Source organism: Castor canadensis, chromosome 7 (assembly GCF_047511655.1).
Source record: "Castor canadensis chromosome 7, mCasCan1.hap1v2, whole genome shotgun sequence".
Lineage (NCBI taxonomy): Eukaryota > Metazoa > Chordata > Mammalia > Rodentia > Castoridae > Castor > Castor canadensis.
The window spans coordinates 129,743,962-129,761,299 of record NC_133392.1 but is presented as its reverse complement, the minus strand read 5'-3'; the positions used below and the strand labels follow the sequence as shown (position 1 = coordinate 129,761,299).

At 51.3% G+C, this 17,338-nt stretch overlaps 1 protein-coding gene and 1 pseudogene across 18 annotated transcripts in view; one reads left to right on the top strand and one right to left on the bottom strand.

The window, feature by feature from the left end:
* The window catches only part of Ptprf (protein tyrosine phosphatase receptor type F), an 84,959-nt gene that overhangs the window by 30,678 nt on the left and 36,943 nt on the right, over positions 1-17,338 (top strand). For 10 of the 18 annotated variants that reach the window (XM_074080366.1, XM_074080359.1, XM_074080352.1 and 7 more), the window contains 3 exons: positions 4,009-4,197; positions 9,984-10,001; positions 12,736-12,846. In XM_074080366.1, coding sequence (XP_073936467.1) covers positions 4,009-4,197; positions 9,984-10,001; positions 12,736-12,846 — 318 coding nt within the window. The remainder of the gene's footprint in view (positions 1-4,008; positions 4,198-9,983; positions 10,002-12,735; positions 12,847-17,338) is intronic. The other 8 variants (XM_020156377.2, XM_020156375.2, XM_074080364.1 and 5 more) reach the window with 1 other exon arrangement.
* On the bottom strand, positions 8,090-8,209 carry LOC141425368 (small nucleolar RNA SNORA51; annotated as a pseudogene).

The following is a 17,338-nucleotide window of genomic DNA, read 5'->3' as shown; positions in this document are numbered from 1 at the left end:
GACGAGCTCCACCATTACAGGACCTCAGTCAAGCTACCTCCCAGCTACAGACTCCCAATAACCCCCCCACATGCACACATGCCCTGTTATCTCCTTGTGCCCTTGAGGTGGCAGCAGCACCTTACCAGGGAAAGGGACAGGTCTAAAGCTGCAGTATTTAAAGGGCAGTGCAGTTGGGTGCAGGAGCCATTCATGCACAAGTGTCTGCCCATCACAGGTGCACCCTGATCTGTGCAGGCACTGGAGAGGTCAGGTCAGATTGATGCACAAGCAGTGCCCATCACAGGTGTACCCTGATCTGTGCAGGGCAGACTCTCTTGGGTAAGTGTGCGTACTACATAGGCGTGGAGGCAGTATCTACAAACTGGTGCCTAGACTTGGACTCCCGGGTGCCTCTGAAATTCCCTAAAGCCCTAGTGGGCTTCTCTTTCCGTCTTGTGAGACCCTCTTATCGCTGAATGGTGGGCCAGACCCCAGACAGAAACTGGGGACACTGGGCTCTGCATCTGTGGAGGCAGCCTGTGGTCCTTGCACACTGTGTCCGGCATTCAGTGGTGACAGTGCATTGACTCCTGGGATCTGAAAAGCCTAACCAGGGAAGGCACCTAGGAGTTGGGAATCTAGGGGATCCTGGAAGGGGCACAGCCGCTCTGCCCAGGCAGGGACAGGAAGGGCCGCACCCAATTGGACTTACGGAGGCACGCGCCTGCCTGGACACAAGTACACGCAAGCCCTTCCGCCGCACACCCGCCTCTCCACTGTTGCTATGGTTACCGGGTGGCCTAGAAAGGGGGGCCCTCCTGCGCTGGCAGGTCTCCTTTGGCTTCGGAGTGTCCAGTGTGTCTTGCTTTTGGAACGTTGGTACATGCTGGAGGTGTCCACATGTGGGGGATACTGCGGCTCTTCCCCATACCTGAGAACACTGTGGTGTGTATGTGTATGCAGGGGGTCTGCAGTGGAGCTGTGGAGCCGGAAGCAGAGGGGGGAGGGGCGTGGTTCCCCCAGGGATGCCCCTCACTCCCTCCCCCTGCCTTTTCCTCCCCAGCCTTTCAAGCTGCTCAAGAGGGCTCAGGTCCTACTACCTGCTTTCGTCCATGCCCACCTCTGATTTAACTAAGTGACCTTGGGCAGGTTTCTAGATCTCTCCAAGCCCCTGCTTACTCATATACTTCATAGGGTTTTGGTGAAGATTAAGTCATTTTGTAAAGTGTTTTAGAGCAGTACCTGTGACAGAGTAGGTGTCCCATGCATGGAACCTTTTATCCCTCATGTGTGTGCCTCAGTTTTCCCAGTCGTGGATGGGTTCAGAGCGACATCAGTCTGAGGAATTTGCCTTAGTCCTTAACCTGAGTGGTACAGACTACTGTGGACCCAGCTCCCATGGCTACTGGGGGAGTGAGGATGATAAGTGTGCTAGTCTGGTGTATGGGTCAGTTTACATCTGCATGGGACTGAGCATATGGCATCAGGAAAATGCAGCCATCCTTGACTGGGTTTGAATGTGTTGGAGGCTCCTGGATGGGAAAAAAGGAAGAGGCAGCATCAGGTCATTCCTGAGGGACTGGCGTCCTTCTGTGAGATCCATGTCTCCTGGAGGAGGCAGAACATCAGCTTTACTTGCATTGCCAGAAGCCTGGTTGGCACATGGGACTGGTTTATGGGTCCTGCTGCTTCATGGACAGCTTTTCATACTTGCTGGTTTTAGGCACTGGTGGCTGTGCTTGAGGGATGATCTGAGCCAAGGATGGAGCCATTGAGGGTGAGATAACTGAGGGAGGGAAATTAATTGTCTTTAATTTGGCATAAATCCCAAAGACCTTCCCCATGTCAGGAATTCATAGTGGATTGCTGGGATACAGGGCTGCAAGCTTTTGTACTGCTTTCCTTCTCCTTGATCAGTACCTTGTGGATAGGAGATGGAAGCTTGTTAACTCCTGGGCTTTGACGCTGGCAGGCCTTCCCCCAGTCTCCCTTGTTCAGGAGTGCTAAGCAGATAGGAGTGGGAAGAGCTAGCCTGTTACCCTGGTAGGCAAGATGGCTCTGGAAGCCCTGAGCGTCCCCCAGATGCTGGAGAGGAATGGAGAGGTAACTCTGGGCCTCAGGTCTTCCTTGGGCCTTCCTGTGAAAGCAAGTAATGGCAGGGCCAATGAAGCTGTTCCCCTGATGGGTACATCCCAGGTCCTTCTCATTTTCATCCTTCCTTGTTCTCTTGTCACTATTTAATGTTATCCTTTTAAAAATCAGAGCTGAAATTCAGAACATTATACTAGTTTTAGGTACTGAGTTTATAGGGTTGCTAGTTGGGACGTGTATAGCCAGCTCCTGGAGAAGGCTGGGGAGGCGAGACCATGCTGGGAGTTCTCCTGCTCCCCTATCTGAGACTCCTTCTCCTGATGGGCCCAGCCTTGTGGAGCTTGGCAGCAGATAAAGGTGTGTCTTGGCCTTGCCTATTGGGGCTCCTCCAGCTTCATCTCCTGCTTATTCCCCCAGTCACTTTCTCTGGGTCTCCAGGGAAGGCCAGCTCGGCCAGCCTTTACTTTCTTCTGAGGATGCCATGTGCTTTTTCCTTGGAATAGGAGCCTGACTTTAGCAAATGCTCCCACTCACCCATCTTGTGCTGGACCTGCAGGAGGGAGGTGCAGAATGGTGTTGGTTTCTCCGATCACAGATCCTAGCTTCCTTGCCAGAAGGCAGGCAAAGAGCAAACATTCCCAGTGCCTCTTTTGGGTGTGCCTGGCACCCACACTGGTGAAGAAGCACCGCTGAGTGAAAACACTCGGTTTTGCTCCCAGTGGAGCTGGCTTCTTACCAGCCTAGGATGGAAAAGGAGGCCCCAGGTCCTAGTCTCAGTACCTATCTGCCTCAGTGGTTCAGTTCTTGCTTGTTGTAATAATGTCCACAGTATTCTTTTCATTGGGTATAGCTTCTTTGTCAGATGCTCCCTAATGTGTTGGGTGTGTTTTCAGATACAGTTTTCATGGTGGCTTTATAGGTTGGGCACTTGAACTCAGTAGACAGATGAAATTGCACACAGAATAAGGAACACACCCAGGTCCTAGAGCTAATAGTGGTGAAGATGGGAGTCCCACTTGGTTTACACTAGTCCAGTACCTGTCCTCTCAGCTCCTTGTGTTTCTAAGTGGTAGGAAGTAGGCAGTCTTGCCCTGTCCTCCAGCCTGAGAAGACTGTTGAGGAGTCCACATGAAGTGGGAAATGGACAAGCGCTGTTGCTGATCTTTATTCCTGTTGGTCCCATAGAAGTGACTCCTTGTGACCTGCCAACCCCTAGAAAGCTGGGAGAAGGGGCTGGTCTCTTTATAGAGCTTTCTTATCTTCTTTACCTACATGTGCTTCGACATGGTTCCCAGCTGGAAGCCTGACCATGGCTTCCAGAGTGAGAGAGAAGGCTTAGGGTCTAGGCTGCAATAGAGAATTGGTCAGGGTAAAGACCAGAGTTAGAAGGCGATCATTGATAGAGCAGGCTACTAGGGTCATTGACCTTAGACGCTGCCACATGGTGGAGCTGAAGGGGATGCAGGTGGAAGAAGGATGCCACATGTGCTGATAATGGAGCGGAGATTGGATTGTACAGAGGACTTGGGCCCTGGTTGTGGCTGTTGATGCTTTGGGAGCTGTCCCCCCACCCCCTTTCCCCCACAGTCTGGTGTCCACACAGTACTTTCTGCTGCAGCCAGCAGAGCATTGATCCTTATTCTTCCCAGAACCTAGAGAGAGAAATGCTGATGTCTTCAATCTGACACGATGCTTCTCAGGCCTGGAAACTGACAAGGCAAGGCAGTCCCACTGCAGCCCCTGGCTCTGCCTAAAGGGACTTAGGACCTTGACTCCTCACATCAGGGTAGGCCTAATGCTTAGAAGTCAGGGGTGAAGAAGAGAAGGGTCTTGTGGGTCCCAACGAATGTAGAAATCAGAAGGTCACTCACAGAGAGAGGTCCTAGGGAGTGGGCATGGCCAACCCTAATAACACACATTGCTCTTTGTCTTCAGAGGAACAGCTGCCACCTGGGTTCCCCTCCATAGACATGGGGCCTCAGCTGAAGGTAGTGGAGAAAGCGCGCACGGCCACCATGCTGTGTGCGGCTGGCGGAAATCCAGACCCTGAGATCTCTTGGTTCAAGGACTTCCTTCCTGTGGATCCTGCTACAAGCAATGGCCGTATCAAGCAGCTGCGTTCAGGTAAGCCAAGAGTGGGGGTCAAGAGACCACAAAGACCTTAGGGAAGGTCTTCCCTTTTGGAATTGTTAGATTCCGGACTTTGGAGCCAGTTTTGCTCCTCCCAGGATGTACAAGGTGGCAGCACAGCAGGCAGGCTCCACAAAGTTATCCAGGGCTGCTCATCCTTCACTTTTCCTGTAGCTGGTGCTAAGACAGCCTAGATGATGCTTTGCTTTGGTAGACAGCAGGGATTAGCCAGGGAAGAGGCCAAAGATGGCTGATTTATCAGGCCTCACATGGACCTCAGAGGCCTAGAGCTAGGGGGACTTGCTGCTGGCCCTTGGCCACCAGAGCCTCCTGTCTCCTCAGTTGAACCAGTTTGGAGCCTGGGAATAAGGATGCTGTTGTAACCAGGAGAGAGGTGTCGCCCTGATGATCGATCTGCCTGTGAGGCTCCAGCCAAGAAAATTGATTCAGTTTTTGTGGGAACGGGGTGGGTGGGAAAGGAAGCTGGAATCAGATTGGCTGCATTCTGCATCTGCTGGCAGCATGGGCTGGACCCATAGACCTTGCTTCAGAAGCTCTGCTAGCTCTGGGTAGGTGGGACTTGGGCTGTATAGCCAACATTGGCCAGAGCCCCTGCTGCCCATCAGCTGTGAGGTCAGCACAGAGGAGGAGGACATATCTCTGCTTCTCGTGGGACCCTGCTAACTTCAGAGATGCTTTCCACTCCCTGAGGTGCCAGCCCCTCCCTACCAACTCCAGTCAGGCCCACACCCTCTTGGTGCCTGGGGAGAGGATGGAGAGATGAGCTGCCCAGCAGGGCAGGATTCCAGCCCCAGCCATGTCCGCCTGAGACAGCCCATGAAGTGTTAGCTCATTTAATTTAATTAAAACTCAACAAGATGGAGGCAGCTGTAGTGCAGTTAATTAAAACAGCCATAATCAAGGCAGGAAACTGTCCGGCAGCATTTGTGGCCGCTGCCCAGTGCTGCATAGAAGCCAGCATGCCTCTGCTCCTCTGCATTTGCTCAGAGGTTCCCCAGGCAGGCTCCCCAAGCAGGCAAATAGTCCTCCCTGCAGGCCTGACTCCTCCCCAGAATGTCATTGACTGCCTGTGGTAGGCAGCAGTTCTGGGAAGGCTTGCTGTCTACAGCATTTGTTCATCAAGTATTTATATAGTGCTTGCTGTGTGCCAGGCCCTGTGCCACCATTCCCTGTCCATCACTCCACCAGATGCTCTGAGGCCTCTCCCCTTTTGTCCTTAGGAGCAGCTGACAGTCCTCTCCTACTTAACTACTCCCTCCCACCTTCCCCTGGGTCTACCTCTCCTCACTTGACTCTGACTCCCCCACTGCTCTTATCCTGCTGCTCATCTCCCTCTGCTCCTTCCTCCAACCAAGGAACCTGGGAGCCCTGCCCTTGTCCCATAGGAAACCTACTGTTCTTAGAGCTTCAGCTGCTACCTCCTTACCTGCAAATTCTGCCTGAACTCTAGGCCCAAAACTTGATTTACCTTCTGGATGTCACCCTGTTCAGGATGAGTTATGACTTCCTTCCCAAACAGCCATGCCTTTCTCTTTTTAATCCTCTCTGTGAGTGGTAGCCCCTCAATTTAATACCTGAGAGACACCCAACTCATTCTCCAGTAAGGTACCAACCACAGCCTTTTTCTTTTTTCTTTCTTCCTTTTTTTTTTTTTTTTCTGTGGTTCTGGGGTTTGAACTCAGGGCCTACACCTTGAGCCCTTTTTTGTGATTGGTTTTTTTGAGATAGAATCTCATGAACTGTTTGCCCTGGCTGGCTTCAAACCATGATCCTCCTGATCTCTGCCTCCTGAGTAGTTAGGTATAGGCATCAGCCCCCAGCACCTGGCAAGGCACCACAGCCTTTGAGGTATAAGCCATGTAGCTCTTAAATTGATCCCCTTCTCTCTTCCCATTGTGTTCCTCCTATCCCAGAGCATCAAGCACTGCCCTCTCTGCCTCTGGGACCTCCCTGAAGAATCTGTCCTTCAACAGCTGTCAGAGTTTTCTGCTTGTGTTCCTCCCATGCTTTGGCAACCTCAGTGGTGAACCCCGGAGTTGTTACTCTTGACTATGCCTATATGGTCAAGTACATGTTCCTGACACAAAACATAGAACCCCTCTTGATCTTCCCCTACACACATCTCCAACTTTATGTCACTGGGTCCCAACTGCACCCTTACTAGCTCTGTGGCCTCAGTACATTAATTTCTTTGAGTGTCAGATTTCTCATCTTTAAAAAGGAGCTACTTTAAGGAGTGGCATTCAGCCTGAGTTTACTGCCTTATGTAACGTAAGGGCTGTATGAAGGGAGCTCTTCCTGCCTCTTGTCACTTCCCCACTTGCACTGACTGTGCTGAGCCATCCTCGCCTACTTCTGCCTGGTCCTTTACTCACTTTCTGGTTCCTCCACTTGAAGGCCTTCACCCTTCTCAGCCTGTGGCTACTCCCTCCAGACTCATATTTCATGCTGTCAACATCTGGCCCCAGCCCTACTCACCTAGGCTGGGCACTTCTTGCAGGGAGGCCTGGGACAGACTTTGCTTGTCAAGGTGCCCCCTAAACCAGCACAACCTCAGCTGTAAGACAGGTCTCTCTATGATTTATGAATTTGACTTTGGGACTTGTCCCCGAAGACTAATATCTACTACTTGTTTGACCTTTCCAGCCACCTGGAAACTGACCTAAGAATCTTGGACCCAGGGTTTAGCTCCAGCTTTGTGGCACCTAAGGGCCTTGGTTATCATTCCTCTGTAGGTACAATAACTCTCTCCCCATTCCTACCTAACCCTGGCCTGTGACACTTGTCCTCAATAGCTGCTGCACCTGTCCTGTTAACATTTAGGAGGGCACTGAGGCTATTCCATGTACATTTTATAGAGATGTCCCTTCAAAGAATTGATTTAGGCCCCTAAGCCCTTGGCTATTTACAATGACCTTCATGGTTTACGCATCACCAGTGGTTTACAAAGTGCTTTCCTGCCTGCCTTTTGTTGCAGCTGAGTCTCCTGCCACCCTGTGAAGTAGGACAGGCTGTGATTATCATGCCCACTTACAGCTCAGTTATGGGGTCATATATGGAAATTAGATCCTAGGAGCTCCCCTGGACAGTTAACCCCATGGCCTTCTAGTACCAAATCTGGGGCCCAGGAAGCAGCTGAACCCCACTAGGGTTCTAGAGTTATATTGTCCCATTCTCTCCAGATCCCAGGCTCCCCTGACCACTCGCTGAAATTCCTCCAGTGTCTGTGACCTGACCCACAGTACAGGTCAACCAGGGTATGGCCCTAGAGCAAGAACTGGCCAGAAGGCAGCAGGCAACATGTTCTGCCCAGGTGTGAATTTTGCTTGACAGGCCTTTTCCTCACTGCAGCAACATGGCATGCTGCCACAATAGCTTCATGGGCTATGTGAACTTGAGTCCTGGGGTGGGCCTGAGAGGAGCAAGGACAGGTACAGAGAGAATGGAAATGGAGTTGTGAGTTGTGCAGTGTCAGCCATGAACAGGCTCACCTCCAAGTGGGGCTCAAGGCTTGGTCCTTAGAGGCACTGTTAGCCTAAAGCTCTGCCAAACTTGGATAGAGCCACGTGGAGACTTCCTGTGCTCCCGTATGGCCTAACTATGCAATTTGCTGCCTTTGCCACTGCACAGAACACCCTAACTCACTCCAAAGACCCATCCTTTCCGCACCCTCGAGAAGAGATGGCAACAATGGAAGAGGCCCATTAGTTCCTTGGATGGGATGCCTACTCCCTTGGCTCTCAGGATAGGCTCCCATGGTTACAATTTCCCATTGACCCTGCTTCTTGGGCATGAGCACAGTCCTGGAGAGGCTGACTCCTGGGAGGGCCTTCAGTCCCCGACACCTTTGGAAAAGACTATTTTTTTTTTTCCTCCCACTCCGTGTCTTCCCAGACACAGGACCTGGGTTGAATTGTACATGGGATACATTTACTTTCCCTCCTCTTTATCTATATAATCAGTGTAAGAACACAGCCAAAAAGGCAATTTTTTTTTGTGGTACTGGGATTTGAACTCAGGGCCTCACAATTGCTAGACAGGCGCTCTACCACTTGAGCCACTCTACCAGCCCCCCAAAAAAGGCACATTTTTAGTGGTATGGGGAAAGTGCAGTTCTGAGAAGTCAGCAGGTTAGGTTTTGGAAGAGCTGAGGGCCCAGGGGTCCTACTCCTGGACTGTATACCCTGCCATCCTTCTCCCAACCCCGGCCTAGACCACAGGAGTAGGTTAGTGGTTGTCAACTTTCTGGTGTTAGGATCCCTAACGTACTTACCAGAGGACCTTAAGGAGCTTTTGTTTGTGGGGATTCTATCTGTCCATGTTTACTAAATTAGATATTAAGACTGAGAAGATTTTAAACACATACTAGCCTATTTTAAAATAATTTAAAAAACATATATTAACAAATTTTTAAAATGGAAAATAATTATATTTTCTAAAACCAAAATTTGTGAGAATAACTTCATTGCTTATAAATTTCTTTAATTTGGAGCTTAAAAAGGCAGCTGGATAACCATATCTACTTCTTTCTTCAGCCTCTGGAAAACTCCACTGTGTGTTCATGAGAGAAAGGCTGAATAAGACAAATGATTTGTTAGTATTATGGAAATGGTTTTGATCTTGTGGACCCCCTGAAAGGCTCTCAGGGATCCCTCCTAAAGACCTCTGGACTGTACATGGAGAATCACTGTGATGATTCTTCCTACGTATCTGCACTGTCAAATATACCCATCTCAGCAGCTGCCTTTGCCTTCTCCCTGGCCTCAGCATCTGCAGGAAGCAGCCTTGTCCAGTGGCGAGACTATGAGCTAGATAGACTGGTCAGATCCTGCCACCTCACTTAGAAGCTATGTGTCCTTGGGCTTTCGGCAAGCCATTTAATATTTTTGGGCCTCTGTTTCCTCCTTTGTATGTAGAGCTGGACCTTCTTCCAGGTGGGTGTTGTCAAGTTCAATGAAAACAGTGATCAGTTTCTGTACTTCCTATTCCCTAGAAGTGGGCAGATGGGGCCAGGTGTAGAGTGTTGGACCTGAGTCTGCCCACAGGGTCCTCATTCCTCTGAATGAGGCAGTAGTTGGATAGGAGGCCTGAGCCTCTGAGGAGGTACCTGCCAGAAGGGGAAACTGCTTAGGCCTCATGATATGCTTGGACTTGGAGGGCAAGTATATACCTGGGCCTCTGACCCTGGCCAGTCAGGCTTGGAGAGCGCAGTAGTCCAGTCTGCAACTGGGGTGTGAGTTGACTGAGTCCTGTACTTCCACTGCCGGCTGCCAGGGTTGGTCTATCTGTCTGTGGAAGTCTTCCCATTAACACTTTCTCCTGCCTGCTTAAATGTCCTGGTTTTGTTTTGGTAAGTGTGCTATTTGATCTTATCCCCTATGGGATACGGTTGGCCTCTGGGATGGGGTTACTGCCTCTTTTCTTTCCCTTCCCCTCCATCAGCCCAGACATGAGGGGCAACAGGAACCCTTGACTCACTTTCCAGGCTCCTGTCACCTCCAGTCCCACCAGCCCCTCTCCCCCACCTCCTCAGAGCAGTGCCAGTAACCCAGCGGGACATGTTTCACCCACACTCAGCCTGGCCCAGCCTGGTGCTTGCTCACACATCACCAGTGTCCACTAAACTCAGGCCTTAAGTTCTCTATATATTTAAGGCCTTTTCTTGTGTTTTATTTTATCGATTTGGCTTTGTGTGGCTTTCTTTCCTTTTGTACTAATGCTTCTCTCTGATCTTATTTGCATTCAAATTACCTCTCCAGGTGGTTCACCAATCAGAGGTAAGAATGCTGTCCGTGCATCTCGCCACACCACGCCATGGCCGTCACCTCCACTCCATCCCGTCCAGTCCGTCACCTCCCCATCCCCATCCTGACACCTCCAGTCTCTTCATCTCCAGCCCCGGTCCCCTGACACCACCAGTCACCACACACCTCCACTCAATCATTCCCTCCTGTGGACTCATCCATTGAAGTCTGAATTGTGTACACTAGCTGAGCCCTACCTTGGATGACAAGCCCTGCTGCCCTGGCCTTCCGGGCCAGTCATATAGAAGGGACCTAATCAACCTCCCACAGGAAATCTCAGTCTGTCACTAAGGCTGGCATAGATAGAGAAACCTAGATTGAACAGCATGACCAAGCCTTGCTTTTTCCCTTGACAGCCTCCTTTTACTTGGGGACCTCAAAGATTACTTGACGTCCCCTTTAGTATCTTGGTCCTATAGTTGAATGAGCATCATCCCTTTAATTCCTTCAGCCCAGCAAGTACTAGGAGGAGCATTCAGTGCTTGAGATCTTAGATGACAACAGGGAAATAAACAAGCTCAGGCATAACTAGGTCACCTGATCTATCAGCTTGGAGTCCTGCCAGGCTTCAACCTAGTGGTTAGAAAGCATAGACTCTGGACTCCTAAATATCTGGATTCAAGTGTGACTGCACCACATGTGTGACCTTCAGAAACATCGGCCATCTCTCAGAAATCTGTTTCCTCCTCTTTGAGTGGGGCCAGGGCCACTTACCGACAAGAGCTGTGAGACTTATAGAAGAAAATGAGGTTGTGAACAGTGCTTGTCTCCCAGACACCCTGTAAAATGGTGGCTTCTGTATCTATCCCATCATTTTCTCCCCACATTCCTCAATGTTGGTGGGCACATCTAAATTTCAAGGACAGGATGTTGAGGACAGAAGTTGGGATTGGGAGGAGCAGTTGCTTCCTATGGGACATCTTGTCCGCCACCCTGAGGTCAGAATTCTGTGCACTCTCTCTCCCTCTGGATTCTCCACAAACTTCCACTCAGTACATGCTGACTCTGTATTCTCTGCTCCTGGGACTTGGTGTTGGTACCAGACTTGGAGGTTTCCCTGTGCAAATAGACACAAGATCTGTGTTGCGTCTACTGGCAAGGCTTAGTTTTTCAAGGAACTTCTCCTCCCATGGGCCGGAATCCTACCCAGGCACCACTTCCAGTCACCTGTCTCCCCTGAACCCCTGCTGACCTTAGGGTAGCCCCCATCAGCCAGGTGTCTGACCCTCTTGAATGACCTGCTTGAATGAACATTTTCTGTAACAGTGTCCATTCATCCCATAAACATGACTGTTGGTTGCCAATCAGAGCTGTTCTTACAATAGATGGGAATTTGACATGTTCACTGGGCTCTGATACTCCCTGATGCCAATGGGGAGGACTGAGGTCTGGACCACAGAGACAGGCCAGCTCTTTGTCCCTCTGCATTGGTGGCATCCCTCTTACCCTACCTCCAGCTCCCAGCCTTCTAAATACTCATAGCCCCTCCTGCTGTCCTGGCTGTAGATGGTGGAAGAGGCATGTCATACTGTGAATGGGGTACAGTTTGGACCCATGTTGGATCCCCTTGGGCCTGGACTGAGAGTATGACTTGGAACTCTTTCTGTGGCTCCTGTCAAGTCCAATTAGGTGGGGCCTAGCAGGTGCTATCTGTCCTGTGTGGGTATGATCATCAGTAAGTCAGGGCCCTGGGGTGGGGAGTTGGGCTGTTAGTCACTCTAGCTGTTCTGTGCAGGAGGTGCTTTTCTGTCAAACTGTGTCCTGTGGGGGTTATTAACTGTCCATTGGACTGTCCTCTGTGGGTGTAATTGTCAAATTGTTTCAGGGAGGGGTGTGATGCTTGTGCTCTGTGGGTTTTACTGTCACTGGTAGCTTGCCCAGTGTGCATTCACAAATAGTTTTTTCAAGTGTTTATTGCTGGGGTTAGGGGATTGGCCAAAGTGAATGATCTTCCAACTTGGGCTCCCTGAACTGGACCTGCTAGGACAGGTCCCAAGCCCAAGTTTCCTCCATCCTTTGGGAGGGTCCTTTTCCCCCTCCTCCCTGTCCGTCTGTGGCCAGAAGAGCCCCTCAGGGCACTGGCCCAAGTAAGAGCTTCAGTCTCCATTAGCCTCCTAAATTATGCAGAAGCCGTGGTGGGTCGAAGCACTTTAGTGGGACCAGGCTGAGGAGAGAGGAGCTGGAATGGGTGGGGCCAGCGGAGGGGGGGTGGAGTGGGAGGGCAGGATGGGGGCTGGGAGTAGAGGCTGCTGGGCACCAGGCCTCCAGGCAAAGCCCCTTCCTTCCTGGTGGGTGACAGAAGCTCAGGCTCTTGCCCAGTGGGCACGATGCTGAGAAATCCCAAGCCTGCAGGTCTACAGGCTGGCAGGGCTGTGGGGCCAGGAGCACTAATGGAGATGATATTGGCAAACAGGATCCTGGACAGTCAGGAGTACAGTAGACACTTAGTGGAATAGGGGTGAGGTATAGCCCCTTGTTAGAGCCTGCAGTGGGTGGGATTGTGCTCCAAAGCGCAACCCTTGGTTCTAGTCTGAAGACCACTAGACTCATGGAGGCGAGCTCCTAAAAGCAGCAAGGTCATGGAGATGTGGCTCAGGTGAGCTGCAGTAGCTGCCCAACATAAGCCACAGATGCTGTCAGGACCCCCCATATTCCAGGCCACACTCTACGTGGGTCACGGCTAACCTTACCTCTTGTGTTTGCACAGGTGCCTTGCAGATCGAGAGTAGCGAGGAGTCAGACCAAGGCAAGTACGAGTGTGTGGCGACCAACTCGGCAGGCACACGGTACTCAGCCCCAGCAAACCTGTATGTGAGAGGTAAGAACTTAGCAGTGACTGGCCCCTGTCACTGTGGAGCTGAGCTGCATTTGCCAGGCATGCTGCCTGGAGCCCTTGGTGCAGACACTCAGGGGACTACCATGGGCCCAGTCTCTCCTACTCGCCTCTTTCTGCAGTATCACTAGTAGCCACAGCAGCAGCTCCCAATGGGTAGGCTCCTAGCATTCACCACTGCTTGCCTTCCTTCCCTTCAGACTCTTAGGGAAGAAGCCCTCTGAGAGCATTTGTATCTCTTATAGGTTCTTGCCGCCTGGCCCAGAGCCCTGTGGGAGTCTGGAGCCTTCTGAGCAGACTTCTTGGGGTGTTTGTGTGTGAGTGCGTACACTTGTGTATGCACGCACACACATAGGCACTTGCATTTGTGTGTAAATGCGAATCCCTGGTCTGACTTTCCTTCAGTCTGTCCTCCTTCCTACCCCAGCAGGATGGGCTCCAAGACCACTCTGGCTCTGGGCTTTGGGCAGTCAGGCCAAAAGAACGGACCAGATAGGCCTGTCCCCTCGTGCCTTTCCGGAGGAGCCTGTTGTGTTCTGTCACCAGCCATACCCTCACGTGGGCTGTTAGGCTGAGACAGCTGTGAACCTCTATGGGTTGCCATGGGTGAACACCAGATGTCTGTGTTTAGTGTTCCTTGTTGGGACTAAGTGGATTGTGTACTTTTCAAAGTTAGATATACAACAGAAGGGGCTGGGGACTGTTTTGGAGTGTCCAGTCTCTGCTCTGCTTATAGGCCAAAGCCAGTCAAAGCTGACCATCTTACCCCTTCCTGAGAACACATGGGGATGGGTGTGCATGGTATCTAGGAAGGACCATGAAAGCCCTTCCTATACACCTACCACCCTTTCACCTTAACCCTTTAATGACAAGTGGCTATCATTAAAAGTTATACCATCCCTACTTGGGATTTGTAAAGAAATAGGATGCAGCTTCCTTGCAGAGATTATTTCATCACTCTAAAGGTTCAGGACAGACTTGTGATAGTTGTGTGACTATTCTCCCAGTACATAGGGCAGGGCTGATGGCAGTGGCCTGTTCTTCTCTTTGGGGTCATTTGGTCAGACTTCTTTACTCAGACAGGGCAGAGAGAATCTGGCTGTCAGTGACACATACATGTATCAAGGCACAGGGTGGTTCTGGAGAGGCCACAAACTGCCAGCCCATTTGGTGACCAGTCAAGCTGCAAGGAGCTATTCATAATGGACAAACTGTGCTCCAGAGAAAACTGAATACACTTCATGGGAGTTGGTATCAGTGGGAAGTCTCCACCCCTCCTCTTGTTGTCAGGTGTCCTGCTTACCAAAGCTCAGTTGAGCTGACCTGGTACCTGTCTTTAGGAATAGCATCAGGACAGAAGCTAGGAGCTCAAGAACCTCCCACATGGCCAAGAGGAAAACAGTTATAAACAGCACAACTTTCACCTCATACTGATCCAGGCCAAGTGTCTGACAAAGGCACAGGGTGCTTATTCTGGAGAAATTAGCAGCTGAAAAGACCCTTTGTGGCCTCATCTTACCCTCAATTGTGTACTCTCAACTGAGAGTACTTTTCCAAAAGACTGGAAGGTGGAGAGTGTAGAGGTCTCAGCCTCAGCAAGCCAGCTCTTGACTGCATGTAGCTGCATCAGAGAGAGGAGAGGCCCAGCAAAGCCACTGTAAACCCCAGGCCAGCTGTGCGGGCATGACCACATGGGCATATTTCCTAGGGTGGAGCTGCTGGAGGAAATACTGAGGCAGGAGAAGACTGAGACTCAAAGTGAATGGAGCCTGCATCATCCTCTTAGCTGGGCTATATTGTCTAAAGTCACTGTCATGCTGGCTTTAGTCCTGGAGGTGGGCAGTGCTTATCTTTAGAGATGGGCTGAGCTGGGAGTTGGGGCACTGACCAGGAAGGTCTTAACCTCCATTTCTTGGAGCATTCTTGTCTGCAGGGCCCACTGTCCACACAGTGGGTTCAGTCAGGACCCTGACGGGCTCCTGCCATGGCCCATCTCCCACTCCACCAGGTCTTCCTGAATTCACCTCCTGGCTCCATTCCTAAGACCTTCTGGGGAAATGGGAGGGTTCCTTTAGCTTCAGCCCCTCTTGCCCCCAGGATGATAACACAATCAACTTGGTTTCTTCTCCCCGCCCCCCCCCCCAACTCCTACATGCCCCCATATTTAAGGATCAGTTCTAATCCTCTGTCCCCAAGCCCTGCATTAAGATCCTATCTGAATCTACACCTGGAGAAACAGAACTCTAGGATAGGACCTACTGTTCTGATGGGACTTTTACATGACTGAAAAGCCCTCTTCAGTGGGACCCTTGCTCTGGTGTCCCCATCCTCTTCATCTTGTGCCTGGCAAAGCCTCTTCTTTGCCTTCTATCTTCAGCAGTGCTGGTGGCCCTTCAGCCCCAGCTTATGTGGAACAGCCTGTGTTGTACTGGCTACCAGCTCTATATTTGGAACCCTGTTTATGAATAGACAGTCATGAAAGAACCCCCAGTGGCAGCCGGTGCCCCTTCTGTCTCCCAGCACGGTGGCTTCATAGCTACTTTCCATAGAGGCTCCTATTACTTCTCAGAGGTGAAAGGCCTCTTCTGGGTCCTAGCTTTTATCAGGACTGAGCCTCTGGATACCAGTTGGTGTGGTCTGAAGCCCAGAGTTTCTCAACCTCAGCCCTATTGATGTTTTGGACTGGTAATTCTTGGTTGAGGAGGATACAACTAAACATTCTATTGTTTAGTAGTATCCCTGACCATTAGTTGCCAGTAGCACCTCCTAGTCAAGTTAACCTAGATAACCACAACTATCTCTGGACATTGCTATATGCTACCTGGTATATGCAGATTCCTCTGGATAAGCAGCCTCCTGCTGGCATTCTTCTCCATTTGTTGTCTCTGAATCTCTTTTCCCTCTGTGTCTATTGGCCTCTAGGCCTCATCTCTTCCTCAGACTTGGCTTCAGTGTCTTCCTCACACCCCAAGCCCTCAGGGCTTTCACTGCATCTCTGAGACACTGTGGCTGCTTCATGCCATGGACAGTACTCTTAAAACTCCTGGCTCAGTGCCAGGGGGCTGCAAGTACCTGAGGGTCAGTTGCACCCTGCTGTTGTTGGGCTAGTGGTGGGGATGGATCATGCAGTTACATCTGATTCTGTCTAAACACTTGCCTGCAGCTCCACCCACAGTCTAACAGGCCCAGGCACGCTGGGTGGACCAGCAACTTTCTCTGTCACCATCTGACTCCCTCCCTGAGTGACTCATTCTCTCCTTCCATCCACAGTGTTTCTCTCCAGCTCTAAGGTGTACAGCTGCCAGGGCCAGGGTGGAGTCCCACTCCCCCCAGAGCCTGGCCTACCTGCACCAAGGCCACCACCCTTCTCATTCTCTGCAGGGACCTGGCTGCTGGGCCACAGCTGCCTATATTGGCGACAGTGCCTCCTGACCTTTATCTCCACAGGCACCCAGACGTGCTCCTCACATCGCATGGGGCTTCCTCAAGGTGGTGGGGTTCTAGTGGCTTGTGTACCTTGGTGGGTTTGTGGGCTGGGTGGGCCCTGACCCCAGAGCCCAGTTCACGGGGTCTGTCAGAGCTATGGTGTGTGTGTGAGGCATAGGGACAGGCCTGTGCTCCACTTCCACTCCTCCTGGTTCTGCCCTCAGCGTCCCTGGCACCTGTTGGTGGGCCCCAGCCCTGTCCACTGTGTCCTCCATGAGTCCTGAGTCTTTTGTGAGCCGCGTGGTCCGTGTGCACATGTGTGTGCAAGGGGGCACAGGAGTCTTGTCTTGTCTCCGTGCTGTGTGGGCAGATGAAGATTGGCCTGTTTTTACTCTCTCTGTGTTTCTCCTTGTCTTTTTTTATTCCCTCCTCATCCTCATCGCACTCTGCCATCAACCCAAACTCTCATCTCTCAGATCAGCGAGAAGGTTGGTCCTTTTCACTTCTTACCCATCTACAGTTCGTCTGTCGACGGGATGTGCCCGTCAATAGGGACCAGCGGGCTTGGTCAGATCCCTTAGGCTTGCTCCAACCATGCCTGCCTGCCTGTTGGCCTCTGCTTCTCAGTGTTTGGGCTGGCAGGCAGGCAGGCAGGACCAGGATGGGTGGGCAGGCCCCCTGCCCTGCATGTTTCTGCTGCTTGAGTCCCTGATGCACCATGTATCTGCATGTCTCCTTAGTCAGGCTTCCCTGCTGGAATGGTTGCTCAGGCATGGTGCATGGCATGAAATTGCACTCCACCTTTGCATTGAACCAGGCCAGCTGACAGTTCCAGGTGGTATTCAGGAGTGGTCAGGGAAAGCTATGGTCAGAGGGAGCTGTAAGGGCTATATCATTTGATAAGTACCTAGAGGCACCTTTTGCATCCTCCCCATTCATATGTAGGCCATGCTAAGAGAAGCCAAAACTACCTGAGACAAAAGGAAGAGGCTAATCGAGTGCTATCCCCTGAGATCCTGCAGTGCGATGAGGCAGACCAGGGCTGGCTGAT